We start from the raw sequence: 26,114 nt of genomic DNA, 5'->3' as shown, positions 1-26,114 counted from the left end.
TAAATTTAGAGCCTCTCCACTTTGTTTGCCTCATTTATTCTGGATGCAGCGCAAATCACTCCTAACCATCGTCTTCATTTCTGCATCGCCACAGGGCAGGATGCGATCCTCCTCCTATGAGTTAATAGCTGCTGAATGATGTTTATTTCTTTGGGGAGATGGTACACAGCGGCGCAGTGCACCCACATTAACACGCAGAGCAGAGAGACATGCCCCGTGCATATATCCATTCACAAATAAAGCCTCAGATATAGACCACACATTGTGCACGGGGCATTAGCAAGTGTTGATGGTGTTATTGATCCAGCGCAGGCGGTTGTAGCAGACTGTTAAAAAGGTGTTCCATCCATTGTCCCACTTAGTTTTTATCTCGGCTGTAGTTGATGCCGCTCAGTGGAGGGGAAAAAGCACTTTTCTCAGTAATGATTCCACATTTGTCTCTCCATCCACATGCTTTCATCTCACTTCCCACATACTTCATGTCACCCACGTGCTCTCCTTCTGTCTCCCTCTCCTCCCTCTCTTTCTTTTTCTCCACAGATAATCGCCAATCATCACATGCAGTCCATCTCCTTCGCCTCTGGAGGAGACCCAGTGAGTCACTCCCCCTCTCTCTCAGCTCAGATCTCACTCTGGCCTTTTTCCATCTTTCTTCAGTCTGCATATTCTTCCTTCCTGTCTTCTGTCATTGTCTGTTCCTATGAATGCCACTCACTCCATTACTGCCTCGCCGGGTTTGCAGTCCTTCTCGTCTGAGCTCGATCTTGTTACTTCCTGTCGTTTCTCTTTCAGCTCAATGTGTGTTTTTAACTCCTGTTGTGACTTAAAGACTACAGCTTTTGCTTTGTCTCTTCCTCCTTGTTCTTTTCAGTCTTTCTATCCTAAACCTGCCCTTCACTTTTTCTTCCTATCAATTCCCCCCCACTTCCCCCTCCTCCCCTAACTGTCTTACCCTGTCTCCCTCAGGATACAGCTGAGTACGTAGCATATGTGGCCAAAGATCCAGTCAACCAGAGAGGTGAGCAGAAACAGCTAAGAGACATTTTCACTCAGGCAGAATCTGACAAAGTCCACACTTTTAAAAAATCATATTGAAGTGATGTTGCGCAGAACTCTGACTTTGATCCTGTGGTACATGTGTTGCAGATTCTCCCTACATTCAGTCCCACTGGGTGGTGAAACAGCAAATACTGTAAATAAATAAGAGCAAGACATTTTTATTGAAATATAAATGAATCCTATTAAATAAATGACATGGCTCTATTCATTTTGGTGCTCTCCTTTGAATTTGACACACCACCCACTGGAGCTGAGACATTACAGGCCCACTGTGCAGAGCGAAGGAAGAAACAGAACATTTACCACTAAGTAGGCATAGCAAGTAACAGCACTGCTTTTAATTGTTTGGTGAATAATGCTTTGTTCGCACTTATGTGATAAATATGTGAACATGTGGCTTGATTTTCCAAGCAGTGGTGGGAAAAAACAGGATTCTCAGTTTTGCTCTCACAGAGCTCGCAGGAGCAACTGAAAAAAAAAATAGTGAAAATGGGATTAGGATTACATTACAAGCTCCTACCAAAAAGTAACACCACTTTAAATATTATTCATGTTTTCTGTTTGTAATTCTGCAATTATAATCGGACCTGCTCCTTTTTGCCCTCAGGATTGTACTTGTATTTAAGGTTTCTACAGGAACATGATTTAATGTTCAAAAAAATGTCCACATACTTTCTGTGCTGTAACACTGAAACGCTCTGTTTTAGGGCCTTTTACTTTAAGCAACCCTCCCGAAAAAGCCCAGTCTGCTCTGATTGGTTAACGTGTACGGGTTCTCTGTATCTCTAGCCCTTTTTAGATAGGAATTGTGCAAATTTGCAGAGAAGCCCAATCAGTCTTTTTTCAGCATTGGCTATATAAAAACAAAATCGGCAAAATGTCACCTACCTACTTTTGTTTATACAGAATGCGTCTTTTTCGGGCAATAGGGGGTGTGAGCAAGTAAAAAAACGTGTAGCTCAGCTTGTGACGGTGCAGCTAGTCTGTCCTTCGGCGATTCTCTCGTAAGTCGGCCCATCCTTCACCGTTCCCGTCATCTGACGGTTAATGGCCTCTTCGTTTGCGAAGACAAGGAGGGTGCACAATTCCTTGTCTCCCCACTTGCTCATCTTTACAGTGTCTGTCAGGTTTGCGTTTCCCTCTTGCTACTAGCTGCTCGCTAATTCCTGCTATCAGCTGTTTCCTTTTTATCCACCGCCAGTGGCTCACATGTGCGCCGTCATCAACAGCCCCTCCCGTTGCAGAAGGCCGCCTTGGTCTTTTTAAACTAAAGGGTTTCACCAATATGACTACCCTACGAGGCGGAAAATTGGGCACCTCAGATCATCTTGCCAATCCTGTGTGTCTAAAAGCTCGCAGCTTTCCGGCAAAACGGCCCAACATTCACCGAAAATCTGGCAGTGTAAAAGGGGCTACTATGTCTCTGCACTATGATTGCAGCCGCAGAATGACTGTAATGGAAAATAGTGGCGCTTTCTGCTGTGAAAGATCACCAATAAAAGACACTAAACCAAAATCAACTCACCTGCACATGTTCCAGCAGGAATATGATCTGAAATTGGGGAGAAATTAACAACACAAGCAGCTACGATTATCTTTTTCCCTGTTGATAGCATGTAGCTACATGTAGCAGTGTGGGCTAATGTAAACATGTAAAGAAATCCTTCAAGAGCTGGCGTCAGCTTGTCTCGAAAGTAGAGTTCAGAACTTGTAAAGCCTGAGGTTTTTGCTCATAGGGATTACTTTTACATTCATTTATCTCATTATTTAAAATTTTGGCCATGTTTAGTATGGAAAACCAACATTTTAACATATGACAGGAAATAAAAAAAAGCATAGTAGGTCCCCTTAATAGAGAAAACTAGAGTGTGTTAAGTGAAATACATGCAATGTTTCTTTGCATCCATTAGCAGAGCACATGTACATGAATGCACTGCTGCTGAAAATGCACATGGCAACACAAGTTTAAATGTTGCCTGCAGTTGATTATATTTGTCTGCATGAGTGCAAATTTAATTTGAGTACATGTCGCTGCAGCTTCCTTATTAGTCATTTGTGCCTTTTTCTGTTTCAGCATGTCACATCCTGGAGTGTTCAGAGGGTTTAGCCCAGGAAGTCATCAGCACCATCGGCCAGGCCTTTGAACTGCGCTTTAAACAGTACCTAAAGAATCCCCCTAAACTGGTCACACCTCATGACAGGTAAATGTGAAAAATGTCCCTCACATGAGCCCAAAACACGAGCCTGTGTTTGTATTTTTTCACCCATATTCTGTTTCTGCCTTTGTATCTCTCCTTTTCCTCTCAGAATGGCTCCGTTTGACGGCTCTGCATGGGAGGAAGAAGACGATGAGGCTGCTCCACCTCCTGACGTCCCGTACTATAATAATTTTCCTGGAAAACAGCCTCCCCCTGGTGGACTGATTGACATGAGGACCCGCCCAGGTGCCACGCTGGTGAGAAAAGTGCACACAAACACAACAGGAGGATGAGATACTCATGCTTCAACACGTCCAAACACTGCTCGTGCTGCAGTTAAGAGATGATACACTTGTAAGGAATTTCACAGCTCTAGAGTGTGTTTCAGAATTTCCTAGTTGTGGGCGGAGACAATTAAAAGGCAGTAGTAACCCAGCTGGAATTGCTCGGTTTGTCATAGACAAATCATCATTGACCTTTTGTGTAACCCTTTTAATAGGAATCCATTTGTGTACATACACAAGAGAACGCACATGTGACTGTGACTCATTATTTGTTTGTATGTCTCTGTGTTTGCAGCCGTATGGACAGCCAGGCCAGAATGACATTCACAAGCAGCCTCTGCCGCCTCTACCAGGTGAGTCTCAGCCTGCCTCTCTGTCTGCACCTCTCTGTTAGTCACTGTAAATCTGTGGAAGGTTGTCACAATTCAGTCACACTCCATCTCTACTCATGTTTGGTTTAAATACCATTTCATGTGCTGATAGGAACAGGAAGATGTGCCAAGGTCACTGATGTCTGCCTTTTTTTTCCAGTGGGTGCCAAAGAAGGGGGACGGGAACTGTTCGATGACCCTTCATACGTCAATGTGGACAAACCCCGCCCCCCAGTTGCAGCTAATGGAAATGCTCACAGAGATGCTTTTGACATGAGTGAGTGCCTCACCCTGTCTCCTTGCGTTGTATTGGCAATATCATATTAATAAATCAAGCTAAAGGGACTGCTATCTAAAAAACACACAAGTAGTGCACATAACTAATCCTCTAAATAACTGGAAAAGGTGATGGCATAATTTCTCTAAATGACAAGATGTGTGTAATCAAAATGACCAGGATTACTGCCAAAGCAAATGTGCAGTTATTTTACCGTGTGGACAGAATAAGGGTTAATTATTGACTGAGGGGATGAGCAGAGTAGTGTGTACTGTACATTCCATATGACGAGCTAATTGAAGAGTGGAGCTGCCCGCAGAAGGCAGCCTTGGAGGAAGATAAGGGAATTAGAGTGCCTTTGTCCATTACAGGGGGCATTTTATGTAACATGATTGGTTGACTGCGTAAAGCCTTTCACATTAAAGACACAGTCCTCTATCAGTGTGCAGCACGCAACTGTCAATTCATGTGGCTCACTTGGATAAGGCTCAGTCATTTTGGCTCTAAATAAAAAGATTCATTTTCCTATATAGACATGCGCATGAGGTTTTCAGCAGAGAAATACAATAATACAAATATATGTGTGTTTATTTTTCAAGAGCCGTTCGATGATGCCCTGGGAGTGTCTGGGCACGGTGGCCCGAGCTCAGCGACAGCAGCGCCCCCTCTGGTGCAGCAGCTGCAGTGCGAGGCCTGGTTCCACGGTAGCTTAAGTCGCAGGGAAGCGGAGAGGCTGCTGACCCGTGACGGGGACTTCCTGGTGCGAGAGTCCGGGACCACGCCCGGACAGTACGTCCTCACCGGACAGCAGGGCGGTCAGCCCAAACACCTGCTACTAGTTGATCCAGAAGGAGTGGTGAGTCAGAGCGGGAGGGGAAAATCATAAGGCCAAGAGAGATTACAAAGGGGAGGGAGAGGCATGAATGGGCTTTGGCTATTTTTAAAGGTGCTATATCTGATATCTGTAACTCTTTAGAAAGGTAGCTGATTGTTGAGTCTCACTCCGAGTCACCAACCCAAAGTATTTAACTTGGGAATGAGACTCAACAATCAACTATCTTCCTATAGAATTTCATACATCACCTTTAAGTCATGTTTTCCCAACACATGGCTGTATAGGTGTGTATGAATTTAAAAGGCAGGTCCATTTGCATTCTTTTCTGTGTTTTTCAAATGGAAACTCCCACTCAGCCGTTAGCACAAAGGTGTAGGTTACAGCGCTTATGCCCTTCTCTCCCTCAGCCCCCACACATGCAGTTCACTGACAGTGTAAGCATGGAGAGCAAGGAAAGTGTTAGCTTGGAAGTTTTGAGCTCGGAGGAAGAAGATGGTGCTGTTTATTATTATTATTCAACTTTTATTTAACCTGGTGAAGACGTACTGGGGCTCACTATACTGTATTACATTCATAGACCCATAGCCAGTGTATTACTCTTCAGTAGGTGGCAATCGGCACAGTCCCAGTTTGGGGAAGCAGACAGGACTACCGAGACACAAAAGCTAAACAATGTAGCTTACTGCTTCGGATGCCGCGTTAGTTCGGTTTTGAAAGTCACACAAAAACACAAACTAACTTACCAATCAAAGGAAGCAGTCAGTTCGCAACTCCTTGTGTTCTGTGAGATAAAATTCCTGTTTTTGTCAAAGGTGTCAGGTGGCAGTGGACGAGGGTAGCAGCCATGCATATTTTGCCACTTGAACGAGGACCAACTGAAAAAAAAAAATCAATATTAGTTTCAGTGTATGCTATATTTAGATTATTTTTACCACTTTTACTTTGCCGTCATACAGCCCTTTCCGACAGAGAACTGAAGCTGCTCAATCAGCCTCCTCAATGCCACCAGACTCCTTTGACAGAAACAGTGATTTGACCTCACAGCACACAGGAGTTGCTGCTCTACAGCCAGCTCAATAGTTTGTGTAATTGTGTGACTTTTGGAACCAAGCTAATGTGGCATCCACAGCAATATGTGGGTTTATGTGTAGGGATGTCACCACGATGTCAGCATTTTGACACTAAAACACACACACACTTGAACCAAAATTTGAATTTTCAGATTTGAATACTTAAGAAACACTAGGAAGGAAGCTACAGAATTAATTAAAAACCTTAAAAACGCCCTTTAAACTTGCCTTTAATACCTTTTTTTTGTGTCTTTCAGGTCCGTACAAAAGACCATCGGTTTGAAAGCGTGAGTCACCTGATCAGTTACCACATGGACAACAGACTCCCCATCGTATCAGCTGGTAGCGAAGTGTGTCTGCAACAGCCAGTAGAGCGCAGGGCCTGACGTCACACACGCCAATGAAATACTCCACCAAATACACACACACACACACACACACACTCCTGCAGCAATTCAACACAAGACAAACACACCTGCATTATGCTATAATACACACAGCAACACTACACTTACCATGCACACATACATATACAAGATTCCACATGCACACACACCATTTGCAAAGAAAGCCAAAAAAAGAAAGAAAAATCACTAGTTTCTCTGTAAAATCACTCACTTGCTGCTGATGCCACATATTTCTGTCCTTTCTGAAAGCCAAACTGTGACCTGCAGTCTTCGACCCCCCCCCCCTCTTCCAAAACTATCAGGTGCATCCCTCCACAATGGAGAAGCACTGCTGCAATTTCTCAACAGCCTACTGTGAACCAGGGAGGAGCCCTTTCAGAACGGGGCAGAAAATAAATGCTTTTTTTTTTCTTTTGTTACGAGAAAAAAAAACAACCTTAACATGCGATTTATGAAAAATAAAAAAATGGACACTTTACTAATACATGAATCCTTGTACAAAAAGAAATGTGGAACTGAAAAGTGAAGAAAGGAGCATAAATGGGACTCGGAAATAAGATTTGCAGTGCTTGTAAGCATGTGTCATTTCTTACGGGGAGCTGATTTCCCTCCTCACACTGTTGCTGGAGCATATCAGGCAAATCACAGACTGGATGGCGATTGTTCTTTGTATCACAGACTGAACCGGGCTCGAACATAAACTCTCCCCTTCAAGTGTCACTGGAGCACTTAAGCAGCAAACCTGACTTTGAAAAAAAAAAAAATCTGCCTGGTGAATATGCATAAATGTGTTTGCTTCCAATCTAATCAGGAGGGCCACCCTCCCCCTGACCACTCCCCTTTGAGGACGTTTGAACTTTGACCCCTGGAGTGATACCTGGTGATGATGAAAGCCTGTATGCAAAACTTGGGGACTGCTATGCCAATGATGATGTTCTCTTTTTTTTCTGTTATCTCGGGATTCATTACTTGTCGGACACTCTGAGTTCAGGAGGATCTAAACAGCTGTATCTCCCTAATCCCTCCATAAACACAGATGCACATACACCTTTACACCACGCACGGCCCGCACCACCTGTCATGCCAAAGATCATGAACTCGGTCGCTAACAGCAGAGAAAGCCATGACGATTATCAGCAGTTATCTGTTTTGTGTGCTTACAGCATTGCGTGCAAGTTTAGACTTGGATTGCATAATGGAACGGGCCTGTTTTAGAGGGGAGAAGGATCTAGGTGATTGTGCCTGAGTACATCAACAAAAAGGAGATTTTTAAAGTTCATTGATGTCACCCACAAACACAGATACAAGTATATGTTGAGAGGCATAGACCTGATGCTTTTCCTTAGCATGTGTTTGCACTGACAATCTATGGGTTATATCTTTTAAAGAGGATTCTGACTGAAAGCAAAGGAAAGCAGATAAAGAAGACCCCTTTAAACTACGGCCAATGAGAAATGTTGAACAGTCTGAGCGCGATGAATTCCCCTCTGCAAAAATGATGCAAAATATGTCATCGTAATGGTTAGGTAATTATGTGTATCATGATGTTGCTTTATTTTTTAATCACTTGAGGGAATAATGTCCTTTAACAAAAGAAAAAAAGAAAAAAAGAAATGGTTCGGGGTAACTGAACATAAGGACATAAATGTTTCTGGAGCATTGCTAATGTTAAAGCCAAATGTTGCTCCTCAGTGTGCTGTTTTCACAAACTTTTGAGGATCTGAGGGGGGGAGAAGTTCACGCTATTGTTTCTCCTTTACTCTTCCTCCTCCCTCAGTTCATGATGTTTTTTTTATATATATATATGTTTTTAATTGTGCCTTGTTTCTTCAATGCAGTCACATCACTTCAATGCAGTCACCTTATGTACTTAATTCAAATGTAGTGGACTACAGGAGAATCTTACACAAGCCTCTCAGTTAAACAAAGACTTGCAAAAATGACACTCCAATAAACACATGCGAACAGATCCAGTGATGGCAATCTCCTTGGATGCACATTCTTGCATTCAGCTTATAGTCACAGATACTTGATGTCACCATTGGGAGGGGGTATTTCCTGACCATCTGTAAATAACATTTGAGCGGTCATTTTAGGATTGGATTATTGTTTCCATTGTTGTATCTTTAATGACTCATTTGATCAATAACACAGACTCCACAGCACTGAGGTAGCTCTTTGTAAATCAGTTGAACTTGTCAAAGATAGATCGAGGCCAAACTCATGAAATACGAGAAGGGACGTTTCAGCCTAAACCTTAACTGTCAACTAGTCTTTAGACCCTAAAGTGGGTTCATATGTAATCTAACATGCACAAACATGCCAGAGTGACAGCTGGGTCAGTCAGACGCTCACATTCTGCCTGTTCAGGTGTTTGTAGGTCAGATGGGAACCTGGAGCTTTAAAGGGATAGTTTGGATTTTTTGAAATGGGGTTGTATGGGGTACTTATCCATAGTTGGTGTATGACATACAGCAGAAGTCAGTTGGAGAAGCTTAGCTAAGCAATGTACTGCTGTGGATGGAGGTTAGTAACAAAACGTATTTTAGCTACCTAAAAAAAAAAAAGTCCTACCAAAAAAACCTCACTATCACTTTAAGTTTCCACTATATAAAGTGTATTTTCACTGCTTTACCTTTCTGTCAGACAGCCTGTTGTGATCGGGAGGCAGCTTCAGTTCTCCATCTCTGCTCTTGGCAAAGCCACCAGACTCCCTTGACAAAAACAGTAATTTAATCCTGCTGAATACAGGAGCTGCTTGTTTAAAGCTGCTTCATTCAGTTAGTTAGTTTGTGTTATGGTGCATCTTTGGTGAATCCAAAGTAACCGTTTTAAGCACCTAAGTCACACAATAAGACAAACAAAATAACTCTTCAAGGCAGTGGTAGATCAGCAGCTCCTGTGTACAGCGATGCTAAATCACTGTTTTTCTCAATGGAGTCTGGCTTGGAAGAGAGCGACGTAACGGCTTCATTTTCCTGTTGGAAATCACTGTCTGACTTCAAGGTTAAGCAGTGACAATATTACAAATATAGCACACACTTAAACTGATGATGATATTTTTTAGGTTGGACTTTCTTTAAGATGCTAAAATTCGTTTTGTTGCCGACTCCTTCACAGCAGTAGCTTGCTTAGCTTTTATGTCAGACTCCAGCCTGCTTTTCTGAACCAAGGACATGCCAACTGACATCAAGTGTATGTAATATAAGTGTGTGTAATATACTCTCTATTGATAAGTACCACATACATCTCCACTTGAAAAATTCTGAAACATCCCTTTTAGTTCTGTATGCGTTTGTGTGTGCTCTGAAACAGACCCACCTGACCCTCTGCATCATTAGTGAACCAGTCCCGTGTTATCATTCATCACAGATGCCTTTGTTGCATGAAAAATCCTTTCAAAGAAACGTGTTGTTTGTCGTTGTCGGTGGTGGTGATAGTGTTAATGATGCTGTTGTACTTTTAATTTGTGAAAGCCAAAGGTTACTTTCAGATAGTGTGCACAGATATTGATTTTTACTTTATATGTTTCTGTTTTAATACCTTTTTTTTGTTTGTTTGTTTTTAGGGAAACATTTCTGTTTACACCTGTATCTGAAAATATAGATTGCATATATAAATACATATATCATTCATCTGTCTTTGTGAGTTTGGCTTTTGATATGATAAGTGTGTGTGTGTGTTCACTGAGTGTTTATCACTTTGTTGGATAGGCTTTTTAAGATCCGACTCATCGTTCTATCAAAGTACACCTAAAAACTTTGATGGAAAATGAAACAACAGAGCGCACACTGCTGGAAGGTATTATCACCTGTCACACAGTGTCCTGAACAAAGAGTGGGTTGCAGTGGGAGTTGTGTTGGAGCTACTGGAACTCTCTTGTTTGTGAACAGCAGGGGGCTGATTCAGGGATTATTAGAACCTAGGGAGAGCCTGTGTGTGGGGTGCTATACAACAGAGGGGAGCAGTGCGCAGCAAAGGTAAACAAGGCCTTTAATCAATCAGCGGATGTTTGAAAGCAGGGAACAGTCGAGAAAAAGCAGGATGTGAATGGCCCGCAGCTCGTATAGGAGGTTATAAGTAGAGGAGCTATCTGTGCCAGGAATACGGAGCAGACCTCAGCTGTTGCACGGCCCAGTCTGATCCAATTTGTCAGACCTCACCTCCTATTTCTTCTCATCGACTGCCCTCTTTGTTGCCTCTGCTTCGTTTTCCCTCTCCGCAGCCATGCATCCCCAGCGTCCTCTTCCCCAGGCCATGCCCTCCTCCTCTCTGGGACAGCACCTGAGGGACCTGGCCATGGGTCTGGGAAGAGGCAAGAACTTCCTGGGAGGAAACTTCGCCTACAGTTTCATCCAGTCGGTTAAGGAGTGCTTGTATTTCCTTCTCTGTTGCTGGTGCATCAAGGAGATCCTGGACTGAAGGACTGAAAGTGAGAGTAGATCAAGTGGTCAAACATTGATTTTCCCCCTTTTCTCTGTTGGCACCTATAGTGTAATTTCAACCAGCTTTTATTTCATCGGGAATGGAGTGTTTGATCGGCGGTGCTGGCAAAGCATTGGCAAGTATAAGTCTTGTCTCATATGTCATATGACAACAAACAACCACTTATGTACTTTAGCACACTCTGTCTAATTTATGTAATACAATTTAGGTTTTATACTGTTTAAAGGTCCAGTGTGTAGGATTTAGGGGGATACGTTGGCAGAAATGGAATATAATATAATAAGTATGTTTTCTTTAGTGTGTAGTCACCTGAAAATACGAATCACTGTGTTTTCGTTACATTAGAATGAGACGTTTATATCTACATAGGGAGCGGATCCTCGTTCACAAAGTCCGCAGTGTTGCACTGCCGTGTTTCTACAGTAGCCCAGAACGGACAAACCGAACACTGGCTCTAGACGGCCACTATAGTTAGCAGCCCCTCTGTGACAAACAGCATCAGAAAAACAACTTTAAATCACCTGGTTTGTTTGTTTTGGAGAGGAAGAGACCTCTGCGGATAATTCGTCTTGCGGAGAAAACCTCCTCAACGTCTGAAGTTGTCAGACACATCAGCAGGTGCTAGGCTCGGGCAGTCTCTGACATGTGGAACAGTGTCGGAGAAACACTGATTTGTAACATCCAACTGCTTCATTCAGTGTTTTTACTGGTTTACCTCACCGGTACATTTATTTTGGAGAGGAGGAGACCATGGCGGGTAATTCAACTACAGGTGAAAACCTCCTGAACGTCTGGATCAGAAATAAGGTGAGCACCCATTAGCAGGTGCTGGGCTGGTGACCTTTCTCATCCAAGGAACTCTGATTTTTAACTTGAAACTTATTTATTCAGAGTTTTTACCAGTTTAATTACCTGTTCCATTTGTTTTTAAGAGGAAGAAACCTTTGCGCATTATTTGGCTCCCAGTAAAAACCTGAACATTTAGCACTAAAGGAATTCTAACTGGGAGAAGTTTCAGGTGGTTGCACTTTTCAATTCTCACCACTAGATGCCACTAAATCCCCCTAAAGCTTACACACTGCTCTTTTAAAGTGAGGTTCTCAATTTCAATGATGTGTACAAAATCATAACATTACGTAGTGTGTTAAGATATTTTTATCTCTGTTTTTCAGTGTCTGTAGGATGCTCTTCTTGGGTTCCAGGAAATACACTTGAACATTTCCAGAAACTACGAATGTTCACTGAGAGACTGGGTCAGGGTCTTCCTGCGTTTAACTAAAGAATAGCACCCCATGATGTTCACTGTACAACACAAACTGGTGTGCACTGAATAAAGGAACTCATGACTAGAAAAAGACTTACCTTTATGTCTGCATGTTTGTTCATTTTGTTGTGGTTAATCTTGTAGAAAAGAAAAAAAGATATAACAATAGTTTGGTTTAGCTCTTATGTGGCTTTATTGAGATTTTAAGGCTTGTGTTTATTTAATTTGGCACAGTTTGCAAAGAGGTCTAATTTAAGACCTATGTATTGAACAGAAACAGGATCCATTTTACAAGCTGTCTTATAAGGGAAAGGAGGATATTGTGACCTGGAAGCAGCCCAAGCCTGTGGACTACCAGCGTTATATGCCGAGGACTGGTGGTGTTATCGCATGTAACATGTATGTTTTACATACTCATCATCACCTGCGTTTGTCAATCATCTTCGAGCCTTTCCCAGCGAGGAACGGCGGCGCCGCAATGCCATTGGTCGAGCAGGAGGGCGAGGGGCGGGACTAGAACTGATGCCGTCTGTGATTGGACGAGGAGCGCGTGGATCATGCAAGTTCAGGAGGCACTTTCTAAGTTCCCAAGTTGGATGGTGAGACTCAGAAGTGTCTGCTGTATCTGTGACAGGCAGTGGGGGTCTGAAGTAAAGCGACGGAACACGGTAAGAGTGACCTAAATTTGGATGTAACTTAGTGTTTGTTTACTTTCAAGTAACAACGTCTGTTTTGTTTGTTCTTCCGTTGCGTCGCCACCGTCGTTTATCTCACTTTTTCCTGGTTGCTCGACATGACGGTTAAAAGTTTTGTTTCTAACGGCTAATGTTAAAACATGTCGTTGCTTTTAAACCATATGTTGATGTAACGTTACCTTACGTACACTGGCCTTTAATACGTTGAAAACGTGATTACTGAGTTTGACTTGTTGTTTATTTTGTTTCTCATGTGACATTTCCTGTCCCAGGCTTCACACCCCTTTTCTCAAAGCAGTATATCTAACGTTAAGCTACAACATAATTTGATGAGCAGCTGCTTTGTTGCTGATGCTGTGTGTGAACATGCTAGCTATGGTGCGTTTACTGACATCCCAACATAGCTGTCCTAATGGCCTGTCCTGTATTTTATTCCCTTGACCTTTTTTGGTAATTTTTCCCTGCTGAGATGAGGATAATAAGATAAGGCCTACGGCTGTTAAGCTCAAGAAAAAATGGTGTCCACTATTGCCTATTGCATTTTAGGTGGCACATAAACTGAACTGAAGATAGCTTATTATTTGTCTGAAAAGATGTTAATAAAGTGAGATCAGGCAGGGTGTCATGCATCTTTTAATATGACGGGTATGAAGATATGATGAAGCCCAGACTCCCAAAGCTTTACAGGTTATATTGGATATTTCTCATAAAAAATCAGAGAGTATAAACAGACTGCAAGGCAGTGAAATTTATTTTCTCTCTGTTAAAAGCCATCGGCTTTGTGATGCAGTTTAAGTAATCCTTTTAAAACTGTCCTTAGAATACATTTCTGCTTCTGTTGTGCTCCCCATGGCCATCTTCTGCATGCTCCCTCCTCTGTCTCTAGTCAATCTCATGGTGGCTATATTTAGCCAGTATCTATTTAAGCCATTCCACTATATGCCCCACAATGCTCCTAGGGCCCTAGGCTAGATTCAGTAGACTTCTCTTGGGAGGCACTCGATTAGGAGACCTAAATTGCAGAGCTGGGAGAGAATTGAATTTGGGGAGTGAAGTGTGTCATTACCCAGACAATGTGGTGTTAATGTAAGTGGTTAGCTCTCTCTGCATTCGCTGAAGAAAGCCAGACTACACCTGATAAATATGCATCTCTGCTATGTCCTGTGCTGTGTGAGAGTAAAGGCTTTATACAGCTGTAATACCTGACACTTGTATCTGACCAGGAGGTGAAATTGAAATGTCAGTTTGTGTTTCCGCTCGAGTGATCTCAGTCTGGAAAGAGATGTGTTGGTCACTACTACAGAAGTAGATTCAGGGAAACATTTGCACCATATGTTTATCCTACCGTAAAATCTGTGATTCCCAGGCAAGTCATACAGGGAATATGTGTATTCGTTATACAGTTCACATTTGGTGGTTTGTAGAGATTAACAGACCAGTAGCTTTGAAATGGAAAGCCCATTCTGCTGTCTGTATCTCCCCAGAATGGTGCCGGCCTTAGTTACCAGAGTCCTGTGCCAAAACATTTCACAGCTAGTCAAAAGCCAGGGTGACCAAAGGCCCGAAACACACACAAACTACTAATGACGAACTCAATGCTTCCAGGGAGCTGGACTTCCTGCACACATTACACACATGTACTCTCTCGCACACACACAGCAATGTGTTACAGTAGCTCCTTTATTGGCAGAATGGGTGAGGCTGAATAGCGAAGGCATGTATTCAAATCCTGCGCATGGGTAAACAGGAGATGTAAATGTGTTTAAGCTGCAGTACTCACACTGTTTCTTGTGGCAGGCCTCTGAACAATACGCCAGCTCACTTAAGGGCTGTGTAGCTGTCGCTTCAGTAACAAGTGCACTGTTAACAAACCAAAATTCTATTTTTCACAATTTAGGATTTACCTTGTTGGAAAATCACACAGCCAGCTTTGATGCAGAGCGTATGAAGACACAATGGAGTACACATTTAATTTGACTTCTTCTCTGTGAACTACTATTAATCATGTTACCTGTTTTATGTTCCTCTTGTGTTGCAGGAGACAGGCAAAGCCTCTAGGGGGCCATGTCTGGCGGCAGCAGTGCTAACAACAGCTGGACCATCCTCACTTCTGAGGTATCACCACTCTGTAAAGAGCAAAGGAAGTCACTGTGCATGACCTCAATGAAAATGCATTATTTTTAAAAAAGAAAAGTCTCTGTCCCAATTGATTTTCTTTTGGGTCACCTGGATATGAAGTAGGTTTCTGTAATAAGACTGTCTTTGTTTCTTTTCTTTTTATGATTTTAACTGTTACTCAGGCAAACTAGCTTAAGAGGCTCTGGCATGATGGTTAGTTTTACACACACACTCACACACACATGAACACTCTGCCTTGTTTAGTGGCACTTTGGCAGGAGTTGTTGTTTAAAAGAGTGATGCTTCGTCACTGCTGATGCCCAGAAGCAAGATAGTAAAAGACTGAACTGTACTTGCAGTAATATCTAAATAGTAATTATGTCCGTGTGTTTGTGTTCCAGGAGACTGTTGCTGAAACCCTGAGGCCTTTGGCAGAGGGGACAGAGCACCATGAGGAAGGCCTTACATGTGCAGCAGGTGTGTGTCACAATACATTTGAGGATTGTGAGATTATTTATAGCGAAGAAAAAACATATTTCCAGCACACAAACCCATTCTAATTTCCAAGTTTTAATTTGTACTTTTTTTCCCATTTGCCTTCCCAGTTGAAATGTTAAGCTATTGCTCTAACAGTCTTCCTCCTTGCCCTGTTTTTCTGTGTTTGATGAGTCAGGTTCTGGGGAGAACCCGCCTGCAAACGGTGCAGAGCCTGCAGAGGGGCTCCCTGTGGAGGGCCACCTGGTAGGACAGCAATACACATTGTTTTTGATAATGTACTATTTGTTACACAGTTTAGCTGAATATGTAATTATGACTGGCCAATGAAGGCATTTTTATGTTCTCCATTTTGTAATTATACCATGCTGTGGTTGAATACTCTTTCTGAATTGCCTTTAAACTGTTTATACCATAGGCACTAGCAGTGCCTGATTCTAATTGACCAGTGGGTGTGTAGCCACATTATAACCCAAGTATTTATACCTAGAGGATGACTCATTTCAGCTGTTACCAGCTTAAAGGTCCTCTATGCAACATTCAGAGCAGTAATTCAGCAGCAAACCACTGTTTTCTATTTAAGATCCAGTGGAGTGATGGTGTTCTGAGCAGAGAATAAAGTCAAGCTCCCTCTGTCCTCAAGGGTGCATGTTTGGTGCATGTGTCCATCCCCCTGGCTAGATCATCGCTGTCACTTGGCACTGCAGTCATATGTCAATTACAACCGATATAGGGACGGCAGCCACCCCCCAGTTCCCCCCAGTTAACACTGTTAGCTCTGTCAGCCGTTGCCGTTGTTTAGCACTGTTTATGGAGTTAGCACTGTTAGCTGCTGGCTAGCAGAGAAGTCATATGCTTTGAAATTTGCATAGATCTCCTTTAATGAAGGTATAAAACAATTTTTAGTTTCTAGTTTCTATTCAAAGAACTTTTTAAAAAAGTGTGCATATTTTTGATTGTAGCAGTGGCTTTTTTTTAAAGGCATGTGCACAAAATACAGAAAGTCGCAAACATGCCACTTATACCTATTTCTTATATATTTTTAATTTAAAAGAATAGTGCAACATTTTTGCGAGATACACTGTTGGACTTTCTGACATAGAGTTTGATGAGAATATCATACAGGTTCCCGCAAAGTTTTACCAATGAATTTTCAAAACCTTTCCATAATATTTTATGCCATTTCCATGAATTTATTAAAGTAGATTAAAAAGGGTAGGCCATACATTATTAAACACGTACTTCCGAGGCATTTGCTGATAAGCAAACTATTTGCACTTCTGCAAGTTAGCAGAAGTGCGAATAGTCACCTTGCAAAACGCTGAGGATGCCCTCCTTTTTGGGGTATGTAAAACTGAAGATCATATTAGTGTCAGTGCAGTTTGACTTAGTATTTAGATTTAAATTTTGACAAATTTGCATGCATTTATTTCTTATTAAACAAACTTTTTTTTTATGGTTGTTTTTAACGTATGTCGCTTGATGATAGAATTTGTTTTAGGGTATTTTTTTGAACTTATTTTAAACTATAGCCAAAACAATGTAGATACAAAACATTCTGTTAATTCCAAACCATTTCCAGGCCTGGAAAACCATTTTTCTGATTTCATAACTTTTCCAGGAATTTCATGAACGTGGGAACCCTGCTGATAAGGCTATAGCCAGCAGCTGGCTAGCTTAGAATAAAGACCGTTAGCACCTAGCCTGGCTCAGCTACAAGGCGCCAATATCTTCCTGGACTATTGTGGACTATTTCTTGGTCGCGACTGCTAACATCCTGTAGTCTCCGCTGGTTGCCTAACAACTGGCTCCATCCAAGAAATAGTCCAGAACACAGTCCTTTGTAAAACAGTGAACTGTTGTTTCACAAGAACTGATGTTCAAATGCTTTGTTTTCTGTTTGGATTAAAAAGAAAAAAGAGAGATGTAACCTGTTAATAAGTAAACTGTAGAGGTGCTGGTTGCTCCCTTTCCCTTTATTTCAGTCTTTGCTGCTAAATGAACAGCTGCTAGCTGTATCTTTATATTTACTGTCCTGATACTAGAGAGGTATAGAACTTCTTATCTAACTCTCTGCCCAGAGTGTCAAATTTAGGAGCATTGTTTGAATTTAATCCAAAAAACTTAAAAGGGAGCTCTAAATCCTTTGGCTGGCAGTGTAATACCTTAAGGAATATTAATGACCTGATTCTTTTACCCAGGTAGCAGAGGACAAAACAGCAGAGCTAAGTGAAGACACGAGCACAGAGCAATACACCGCTGAGCCCATCACCGTCACTGATGCCTCTGTTCCCACCTCTTTGGAAGTCCCTGACAGCTTTGTCCCTGGCAGTGATGCACTCAGCCAGTCAGAGGGCCTACCTGAGGGCCCGGCACAGTCCAGCTCTGACCCTGATTCATTTTCTGACTCCTACACCCACATAACCCCCTCCCCTGATGAGCCCCCAGCCTCAACGCTGAGCACAGAGACTCTGGGAGGGGTGGAGTTAACGCAGGACGAAGAGAGGCACACGCAGGATGGGGCACTGCATCAGCTAAATGGGGAGGAGCACCAACAGCAAGGGGAGGAGCCTGACCTGTTTCCAAGGACTGACTCAGGTAAACAAGCAGGTATGAAAACTTTATCATGTTATTACATTAATATTATATTGACCTTAGTATCACTCTTTATTTGTTGTTAGATTATCACCTGGTATGCCTGTATCCTTTCCTTTTATTTTAGACTAAGCTGTATGTACTGTTTGTGTTTGAAGTGCACTTGGTGGACCAGCTGGTTATGGAATTGCTCAGTATCTGGGCCAGGAGGTTGTCTGCAGAGGCTGTGGTTGGTACGAGGCAGGGAGCATGATGTGACAGAGAAACTTTTAGTTGCATGACACCCTGCAGAAGTAAATTGGCTTCAGAGGGACCGGGGCCTCTAAAGTTTTTTTGCAGTGTGGTGCTTTTGGTCCGCAGCTCTTTTTCTAGCTACAGCATTAAAAAATGAGTTTTCTTTTGCTCCGTTGTGCATTTTTTTCCACACACCTTTTGTTTAACAACTAGTTCAGCGTCAGAGTTCTTTACAGTGCCAATTTATAGTACCACTGCTCTTCTACAAAAAATAGTGATGCAAATAGTTTAGAAACTTCAGTGCCAGAAGTTCCAAAATGAATCACTTGAATCACTTTCCAGACGATTTATTCAAGATTTAAGCCTTATCTATGCAGTTTAAAGGAAAATAAGGAATGGCAACAGAGCAAATTAACCAGCGTGCCATGCACAGCAGAGCCAATAAAGAAGCAAGTCTTATCTCCCGCGAGGAGTATACTGCAGCATCAGACCGTTTACAGCGCCATCGCTGCTGTGCTATCTAACATCAACTTTGAAACTGCAAGAGCAAATTTGTGCCCAATAATTTGCAACAGCTTTAAAATAATAAATGTGTTAGAAAATAAAATCCTCTAATTTACAACAGCTGTTTTGAACATTTATGCTTTGGGGGTAACGTCGAGTAGATTAAACCTACAAATTGCAAAGTGAAAGTAAAAAAAATAGAGTGTACTATTTGTTACACAGCTTAGCTGAATATGTAATTATGACTGGCCAATGAAGGCATTTTTATGTTCTCCATTTTGTAGTTATACCATGCTGTGGTTGAATACTCTTTCTGAAAACAACAGCTTTTCACACTCTTCCCTTCCACTGCCCCAGACTCCCCTGTGGATTCAGAGGTGGCTGAGGAGAGGACTGAGAAGACGGGAGAGGAGGCAGAGCCAGAGGTGAGGAGAAGGAGGTCTCTCCTAGCAGCTCTGGAGCGGATCGGAAGGACAGAGGAGGAAGAGGAAGGAGAGGAAGAGTTTCAGCTGCCACAGCGGGAGGAAGACAGCGGGTTCTCTGTGAACAAGTGCATCCTGGGTGCTGTCATCCTGGTGGGCCTTGGCACCATCTTTTTCTCAGGTAGGTATCCCCATATGACCTTATGAAAAGGTTTTCTTTTGCCTGTTACTCTGAAAATTAATTTTAGATTAATTTTAAGATGTTAAAGAGCAGTGAGTTAGAGGAAAATGATTAGTTACTAGCAGTAAACTAGACAAAGGGTGCTCTGAGACTGAGGTGTATTATACCTGCAGGTATCTTCATGGACCTGGATGAGGGTACGTTATGTGTGTGAGTGAGCGAATGAGTGCTTTCTGGCCCACAGCATGTGTTTGTATGTATGACTGCATGCAGAAGAAATTGTTTTGCATCAGAGACCTTTTTAAAGGAATACTTCAGCCACAAAATGACCATTTGTATAGCAATTACTCGCTGCATGTTACCTTGAATTCGTAAAGAAAACTTTGTTTATTTCACATCTCCTTGGTGAACGACGTGTCCAAAAAAGGTGGACATTATTCACGAATTGAAGTAAAAGGGGACAGTAAAAGTGTATAAAATCATCTGTTCACAAACTCACACAACTCCTGCAGTGCAATGCAAGTCTCATTTATCCAGTTGTGCATGCATTTTCACTAAAACCCATCAGTACAAACAATCTCATGCACGGCCAAGTAGCATGCCCAAGCACGCACGTGTGTTTGAATTCTGCTCAAGCAGAGCTCATACACAGGTACATGCTCAGGCATGCTCAGGGTGCATTTGTCGTTGGCGGAAGTGTTTAATATTGGAACATTTTAGCGAAAATGCATGTGTTTAGGAATTACTAAGCAAACAGCTGGACAAATGAGACTTGGATTATACTGCATAAGTTGTATGAGAGTTTGTCAACAGATATTTTTTTTATGTATGTATAGTTTTGCTGCCATTAAACGCGGTCCCCATTTACTCCAGCTCATTAAGAATGATCTTTGTTGGATTTTCTGTTCATCATGAAGGCATGAAAGAAAAAGAAAAGTTTTGTTCACGAATTCAACATAACATGCAGTGAGTAATTGGTATACCAGTGGTCATCTTGCGGGTGAAATATTCCTCTGAAAGTGAATTTTAAAAGCCCTGCACGCTTCTAAACTTGTGCGAGCAAGAGAGGGAAGGATTTATGCACTTTTGCGCTGAGGCCTATTTGCTGTTGTTGTATGAAAACACTGTTCTGCATCACTGCAATGTAAACCAATAATTTTAAGCTCGACTACCATAACTTTAAATACCAAATGTTCTTTTAGGTTTTTATAAATAGCTCCTACCATGATCAGTGTCAAAACATGGAGGATAAGGTTTAAACTGAAAAGTTGCAGTTTTCAACCTTTAATAAATATATTGTCCATGATCTTTCATTTTAGATATTATACAGTGTATACATGCCCTTACTCAGCTCAGAGTACACATTTTATTATTAAAGCCGTGATTGTTGTTCGGGTAGGTGCATGTTTTTCCATAATATGAAAAGCGTTTGCTCTTGTTCTTTGTAAGTGTATGTATTCACATGAACATGAAGCTTTGCATAATACATTTGCAGAGAGTGACTATGGTACAGTGGACCTGAAGGATGCAGAGGTACCAGGAAAACAGGTCAGTCTGACGTCAGTTTGTCACTTCTTTTTTTGTCCTTCTATTCTGTCTGTGTTCTTTCTGTTGTTCATTATAAATACCATTTGAGTGCTGAGTTTACAGCACAGTAAGTACCACCACATGAATTTTTAGTGTGATATGCCCAGCAGGAGACCACCCACAACACTGGCAGCATTGTCTACCAACTGTGCTTCCCTGGACTTTTGTTCTCTCCTGCTTCATCAACATGTACTGTTCTCTAATTTTTCGACTGCTGCTGTCTGGCAATAGAAATTCTGAGAAGTCATCTAAATTTACCATTGTGTTGTACACTGTCTGCAATTTGTCGACAGGAGTGGCTTAATCCAGAGGTTCCTCTGCCCGCAGTAGATGCTGACAGTACAGAGCTTCTAAATAAGTTAGCCAAAGGGAACCAGCAGATTTCTGTGCTAGAAGCCCAACTTCAGGTGTGACTCCATTCTGTCTCTCACCTTATCTCTGTGTGTCTGTGTGTGTGCAGTATACATATATACATAAATGTGTGTCTGTGCATAAACGTGTCACTGAGTTTGTAATATTCTCACAGGACCCTCTTTTCCTGTTCCTTTTTTTTTTTTCAAACAGGCACAGAATGAAGAGCTAAAAGTAGCCAAGGGACAGGCAGCAGAGGGAGCAAAGGAGCGTCTGCGGTGGGAGGAGGTGGAGAAGGAAAACAGTAGGTTGAAGAAAGAGATGGCATCTCTCCCTGTCCTTCAGAAAGAGAACAAGAGGATGAAGAGAGAGCTGGAGTCTGTCCCGGCCCTACAGAAAGAACTAGAAACACTGAGATCCACTGTGACTGAATTAAAACTCTCCTCAGGTACAGCGGGACAGAGGGAGGAAGTAGGGAGGGCACGTGGAGGAGGGTAGAAGATGTAGAAGGATTATAGATATTAGACAGCAAGGGAGGGTGCAGCGTGTTTCCTCCTTTCCTCTTCTTTTTCTGTTATTCTCACTTGAATGCTCACCTCTCATCTTTGTAGTTGTACTGACTTCTTGTGTTTCCTTCAGCAGCCAGTGAAGCAGCTCAAGCACCTGTAAAGGCCACCACATCGCCCTCCGGTGGCCAGCCAGAGGACAGCAAGCAGGGCACAGCTGGATCTACAGAAAGCCAGACTAAGCAGCCATGGGATGACCAGAGGGGGAAGAAGAAAGATGTGAAGAAGGATAAAATTGACGAGAAGGAGTGGAAAGAGAGAGATAAATCTGATTTGAAGGAAGGGGAGAAAAAGGATCGGAAAGATGGCGGTAAAACAGAATGGAAAAAGGGAAAACATGAGCAAGGAAAGTTTGATAAGGAGAAAGATAAGGAAGGTAAGCAATGGAAGGAGAAAGAGTTGAAGAAAGACAAGGCTAGCAGAGGTGATAGCGGAAAGCCATGGAAGGATAGGGAAGGAAAGAAAGAGTGGATAGAGAAGAGTGAGAGAAAAGAAAGAAAGCAGGAGAAAGACTGGAACAGGGCAAAGCATGAGAAAGTGAATGGGGGCAAACAATGGAGGGGTAAGGAGGAGAGGAAGGATTGGAAGGTAGGAAAAGACCGTGGAGAGAAGCACAAAGGCAAGGAGGAACTGAAGGGAGAGAAGGAGTGGAGGAAGGGCCAAGATGGCTTCAAGGAAAGTAGCAAAGAGAAATGGGAAAGGAAAGATTGGAAAGAAAAAGGAGAGAAGAAAGACGGTAACTGGAAGAATAAAAACGGCAAAGATTATGGTAAGGAATGGAAAGGAAAGGGAGAAAGGAAACAGTGGGAAGACAGCAAAAATCACGGTAAAGAAAGGAAAGTGAGGGATGAGAGGAAACAGTGGAATGAGCATGAGTGGAAGAGTAAAAATGGCAGAGATGAAAAGGAGTGGAGTAAGACAGACGAGAGGAAACAGTGGGAAAAGAAAGAACAGTGGAAGAGAGGAGGAGAGAAAGACAAAAATCACAACGGAGAGTGGAAAAAGGACAAATCAAGCCCCCAGAAACACAAAGGTGAGCACAGATTTAATGTCCACAAGGAAGAGCACCTGTGGGGAGATGGGAAGCCGCCTCACACACACAGCCGACACTCCCTGGACCAGCCTGAGTACTGGACCCAGCAGAGAGAACGCCTTCAACACAACCCCAAAACACCACAGCAGTGTGACTCACTGGAGACCTGCGCTCAAGCTGAGGGTCTGCTCCCTGTTTCTCTGCCCGAGTTTGAGGCCATCCTCCAAACGTACCTAGCCAAGGCAGAGGGGGCGGGAGTGGATGACTCCAAAAGAGAGGAGCTCAAAAAGCTAGCCACCGAATTCTTCAAGGATGGAGTCTTTGTCCACGACCAGATGAGCTTTCAGGAGTTCGTCGAAGATTTGGAAGATATCTTGGAAGACATGGTGGAAGACGATGACGACGGGGACGATGAGGATAGCGCCATAGAGGATGAAATGGAAGAGTTTGAAAAAGAAGTCATGAAAAAGTTTTCGGTGCCAGGAGCGGTAGAGAAAGAGGAGAGATCCAAAGGGGAGTGGAGGAAGGAGAGCGGACGAGGACGTGGCTGATGATGTGACACAATTGATGGATCTGTCAAAAGTAGCTTAAGAGCAGTCATGACGGATGAGAGGTTATTCAAAGGGAACATTTTATATTGGACCACAAATGCTTAGAAGTATACATTTATCATCCTGTCACACCTTTTTACGGGATCTTATTTTACCCCTTACATTTGTTGTCCAAGAAGTTCAGCTTGTAATTTGATTTCACCTTTTTTTTGGGTTGTTTTGTATTTTTCACGCACATGCACACGCTAGTACTTAATAATGGAGGAAGTCCCTGCATCTTGAATGGACATAAGAGAGAAGATGCTACTGATAATAATGAAGCACAATGCATACATTATGTAGCTTTTGTGTGCTCTATAATCAAGTGTTCAATCCATAGAAAACCCCACACATTTTTTATTCACCTGCAGCTAATGTAATCTGTTGGTGTGAAAGTCATTTCTGCACACACTGCCACTTTTTTCCTTTGGCATAAGGGAGATTAAACCTGTTAGATTGAGTTGGATGTTACTCTGCTTTGACTTTGATGCAGGAATAGATAATGTAAAGTCTTATCCAGACACTGCACCTCTTCCTCTGCAAACTGCACTCTGCACTGATGAAGTCTACCTTTTTTTCACTGATCATACACTGTACCTAGAGAATGCCATCTTTATGTATTAATTTCTTTAGCCTAGCTCTTAATGTCAGATTACCTTTAAATCATTAGTGCTTAGAAAGGGTGGCGTGAAATGCTGAAAAAGGTTTAGTGGATATTTTGTGTAAAATTAGCTATGATTTTCTTTGTTTTGATTGATTGTACATATTAAATGTGTTTAAGAATTATGCTGACATGCAGACACACATAATTAACTTATTTTATAGAGGTGGGCGTAATATAGATACAAATATAATTGGTTGGCACATAATATATATAAACATGTTGAGCATGTATGTTTCATTTCAGGTACGGAACTTATGTTGTGCACTAAAATGTCCTTAATTTTTTGTTTGGTTATGAATGTAACATTTGTTTTTATCGGTTAGGTTTGTCGTGGCACGGAGGTCATGGCACGTAGTTTCCAAGAAAAAAAAAGGCATGGCTAACTTATTAAATGTTGTTGATTGAAGGGCCTGCAGCCACACAGTGAGTGTTTTTCAAAGGGCGTCGATGAAGAAGCGCATAGTGGCAGCTTAGAGACCCTTGTATGTTAGGATGTTCATATTTGGCCCTGTTACTGTCACAAGAGCAGAATAATAAATTGGGTTCATCCCTGTGATGAAATCGTTTGCTTTTGTCTTCTTTTTACTCCATCTTTAAAATGTTTGTCATTGATTTTACCAGACCATGATTTCAGATCTTCATCTGAATTCCATCCTGTTTGACTTACACGTCCTGATGATTTTTGCGAGGTCAGAAAGGAAGGTGAGCTCTTTGGTTTCACTGATTATTAATAATAAGTTAATGGTTGTTTGAACAGTTCTCCCCACAGTTTCTGTTGAAAGTCAGTGGAATCTGTAAAAAGATGAATTTGCTGACAGATCAATACAACACAAGTGATGTATTACTTTGTGTGCCATTGCAGACGAATCGGCTCCTTTCTCCTTGGGTTGCCTTTGCCAGACTGGTGTTAACTTCTCGTCTGGGATACTTTTCCCGCTGTTCTTCACTTTTATATTACCTGTATCTGTATGGGTGGAGCAACACCTTGGCTGGTGGTAGCAGAGGAAAAGAAAGAAAGAAAAGAGGGTGAGATGAATTATGATGATTTCACATTCTTCAGTCACTGAGTGTTTGTTTAAACCAGAAACTGGAGTACTGCCTTGGTTAAATGTTGAATATTTTTACACAAATACTGTCAATCAGTACAGTTGCATAACTACACCGATCAGCCACAACATTAACCCGTTCCGATCCCCCGTCCGTTCCAATGGAGATAACTTTTCTAAGATGTCTAGAGATCTAAGATTACTGTCATCTGACTCCACCCAAATGCACTACCTGATGTTTATGAGCCAATCACAGTGTTCCACATCTAAAATGGACTGTAGTAGAGCCACGTCCCCTTCTTTAACAAGCATGGCTGACTGTGAGGCAAAGAGGAGGCGCAAGGATACATTTCAGTCTATCATATTGTTAAACTACATAATTTGTAGTTAAACTGTGTTTAAAGTAACATGAGATGAAATATTACTTAAAAATGTCAAAAATGCTTTTACTCAACATCTTATTGATTAAGCCTCCAGAATATTAATCTCAGGAGATTTTCAACATCCTGTTTTCTGGAGGTACTTTGAGAAACTGAGTATATTTTGAGTTATGATGACAAATACAACACAAATATATACGTAATATTTTTTTTCATCCTAGTATTCATGTGGATGCCACTTGCCATGCACCAAACACCACTGCAGACCAAATACACCCCCTCATGGCAACAGCTCCTAATGGCAGTAGCCCTCCCAGCAAAATAGTGCACTATGCCACACTGCTAAAACTGCTCAGGAATGGCCTGAGAAAGTGACAAAGAGCAAAGGACATTGACCTGGCCTTCACATTCCTCAGATCCCAGTCCGATTGAGCATCTGTGG

The 26,114-nt window shown here is 42.1% G+C and overlaps 3 protein-coding genes across 24 annotated transcripts in view; all 3 read left to right on the top strand.

Annotated features, from left to right (window-relative positions):
• shc1 (SHC (Src homology 2 domain containing) transforming protein 1) overlaps positions 1-10,136 on the top strand; it is a 33,061-nt gene extending 22,925 nt beyond the window's left edge. For 3 of the 4 annotated variants that reach the window (XM_033640385.2, XM_033640386.2, XM_033640382.2), the window contains 8 exons: positions 541-594; positions 967-1,018; positions 3,134-3,260; positions 3,367-3,514; positions 3,837-3,894; positions 4,073-4,189; positions 4,789-5,045; positions 6,352-10,136. In XM_033640385.2, the coding sequence (XP_033496276.1) occupies positions 541-594; positions 967-1,018; positions 3,134-3,260; positions 3,367-3,514; positions 3,837-3,894; positions 4,073-4,189; positions 4,789-5,045; positions 6,352-6,480 (942 nt within the window). In that variant the 3' untranslated portion in view covers positions 6,481-10,136. The remainder of the gene's footprint in view (positions 1-540; positions 595-966; positions 1,019-3,133; positions 3,261-3,366; positions 3,515-3,836; positions 3,895-4,072; positions 4,190-4,788; positions 5,046-6,351) is intronic. The other variant, XM_078171571.1, reaches the window with a different exon arrangement.
• A 63-nt stretch (positions 10,137-10,199) lies between these two features.
• lenep (lens epithelial protein) lies at positions 10,200-12,308 on the top strand. Its single transcript, XM_078171572.1, has 2 exons — positions 10,200-11,062; positions 12,120-12,308. Exon 1 carries the CDS (start codon positions 10,729-10,731, stop codon positions 10,921-10,923), a length of 195 nt encoding a protein of 64 aa, XP_078027698.1. The 5' UTR covers positions 10,200-10,728; the 3' UTR covers positions 10,924-11,062; positions 12,120-12,308.
• Positions 12,309-12,597: 289 nt separating this feature from the next.
• Positions 12,598-24,807, top strand: pbxip1b (pre-B-cell leukemia homeobox interacting protein 1b). Of its 19 annotated transcripts, none has more exons than XM_078171554.1 (12): positions 12,598-12,879; positions 14,945-15,021; positions 15,207-15,237; positions 15,426-15,501; positions 15,698-15,765; positions 17,721-18,117; positions 19,210-19,455; positions 19,629-19,652; positions 20,951-21,003; positions 21,336-21,449; positions 21,607-21,841; positions 22,033-24,807. In XM_078171554.1, the coding sequence occupies exons 1-12, from the start codon at positions 12,613-12,615 to the stop codon at positions 23,541-23,543; spliced, it is 3,099 nt and encodes a 1,032-aa protein (XP_078027680.1). In that variant the 5' UTR covers positions 12,598-12,612; the 3' UTR covers positions 23,544-24,807. The 19 variants fall into 19 exon arrangements, with proteins under 19 accessions (XP_078027680.1, XP_078027687.1, XP_078027686.1 ...); XM_078171561.1 differs by having other exon boundaries at positions 17,721-18,129; positions 21,607-21,697; positions 22,036-24,807; XM_078171560.1 differs by having other exon boundaries at positions 17,721-18,129; positions 21,607-21,697.
• The last annotated feature ends 1,307 nt before the right edge of the window (positions 24,808-26,114 follow it).

Source organism: Epinephelus lanceolatus, chromosome 10 (genome assembly GCF_041903045.1).
Source record: "Epinephelus lanceolatus isolate andai-2023 chromosome 10, ASM4190304v1, whole genome shotgun sequence".
Taxonomy (NCBI): Eukaryota; Metazoa; Chordata; class Actinopteri; order Perciformes; family Serranidae; genus Epinephelus; species Epinephelus lanceolatus.
This window is presented reverse-complemented; position numbering and strand designations above follow the sequence as displayed.

Excerpts from the sequence above, each read along its gene's own strand:
- lenep (XM_078171572.1), top strand. The coding sequence starts at position 10,729 with ATGCATCCCCAGCGTCCTCTTCCCCAGGCCATGCCCTCCTCCTCTCTG.
- pbxip1b (XM_078171552.1), top strand. The coding sequence starts at position 12,613 with ATGTTTTACATACTCATCATCACCTGCGTTTGTCAATCATCTTCGAGC. Across the intron at positions 15,022-15,206 it reads GGACCATCCTCACTTCTGAG|GCAAACTAGCTTAAGAGGCT; the intron begins GTATCACCACTC and ends ACTGTTACTCAG. Across the intron at positions 18,130-19,209 it reads TGACTCAGGTAAACAAGCAG|ACTCCCCTGTGGATTCAGAG; the intron begins GTATGAAAACTT and ends CCACTGCCCCAG.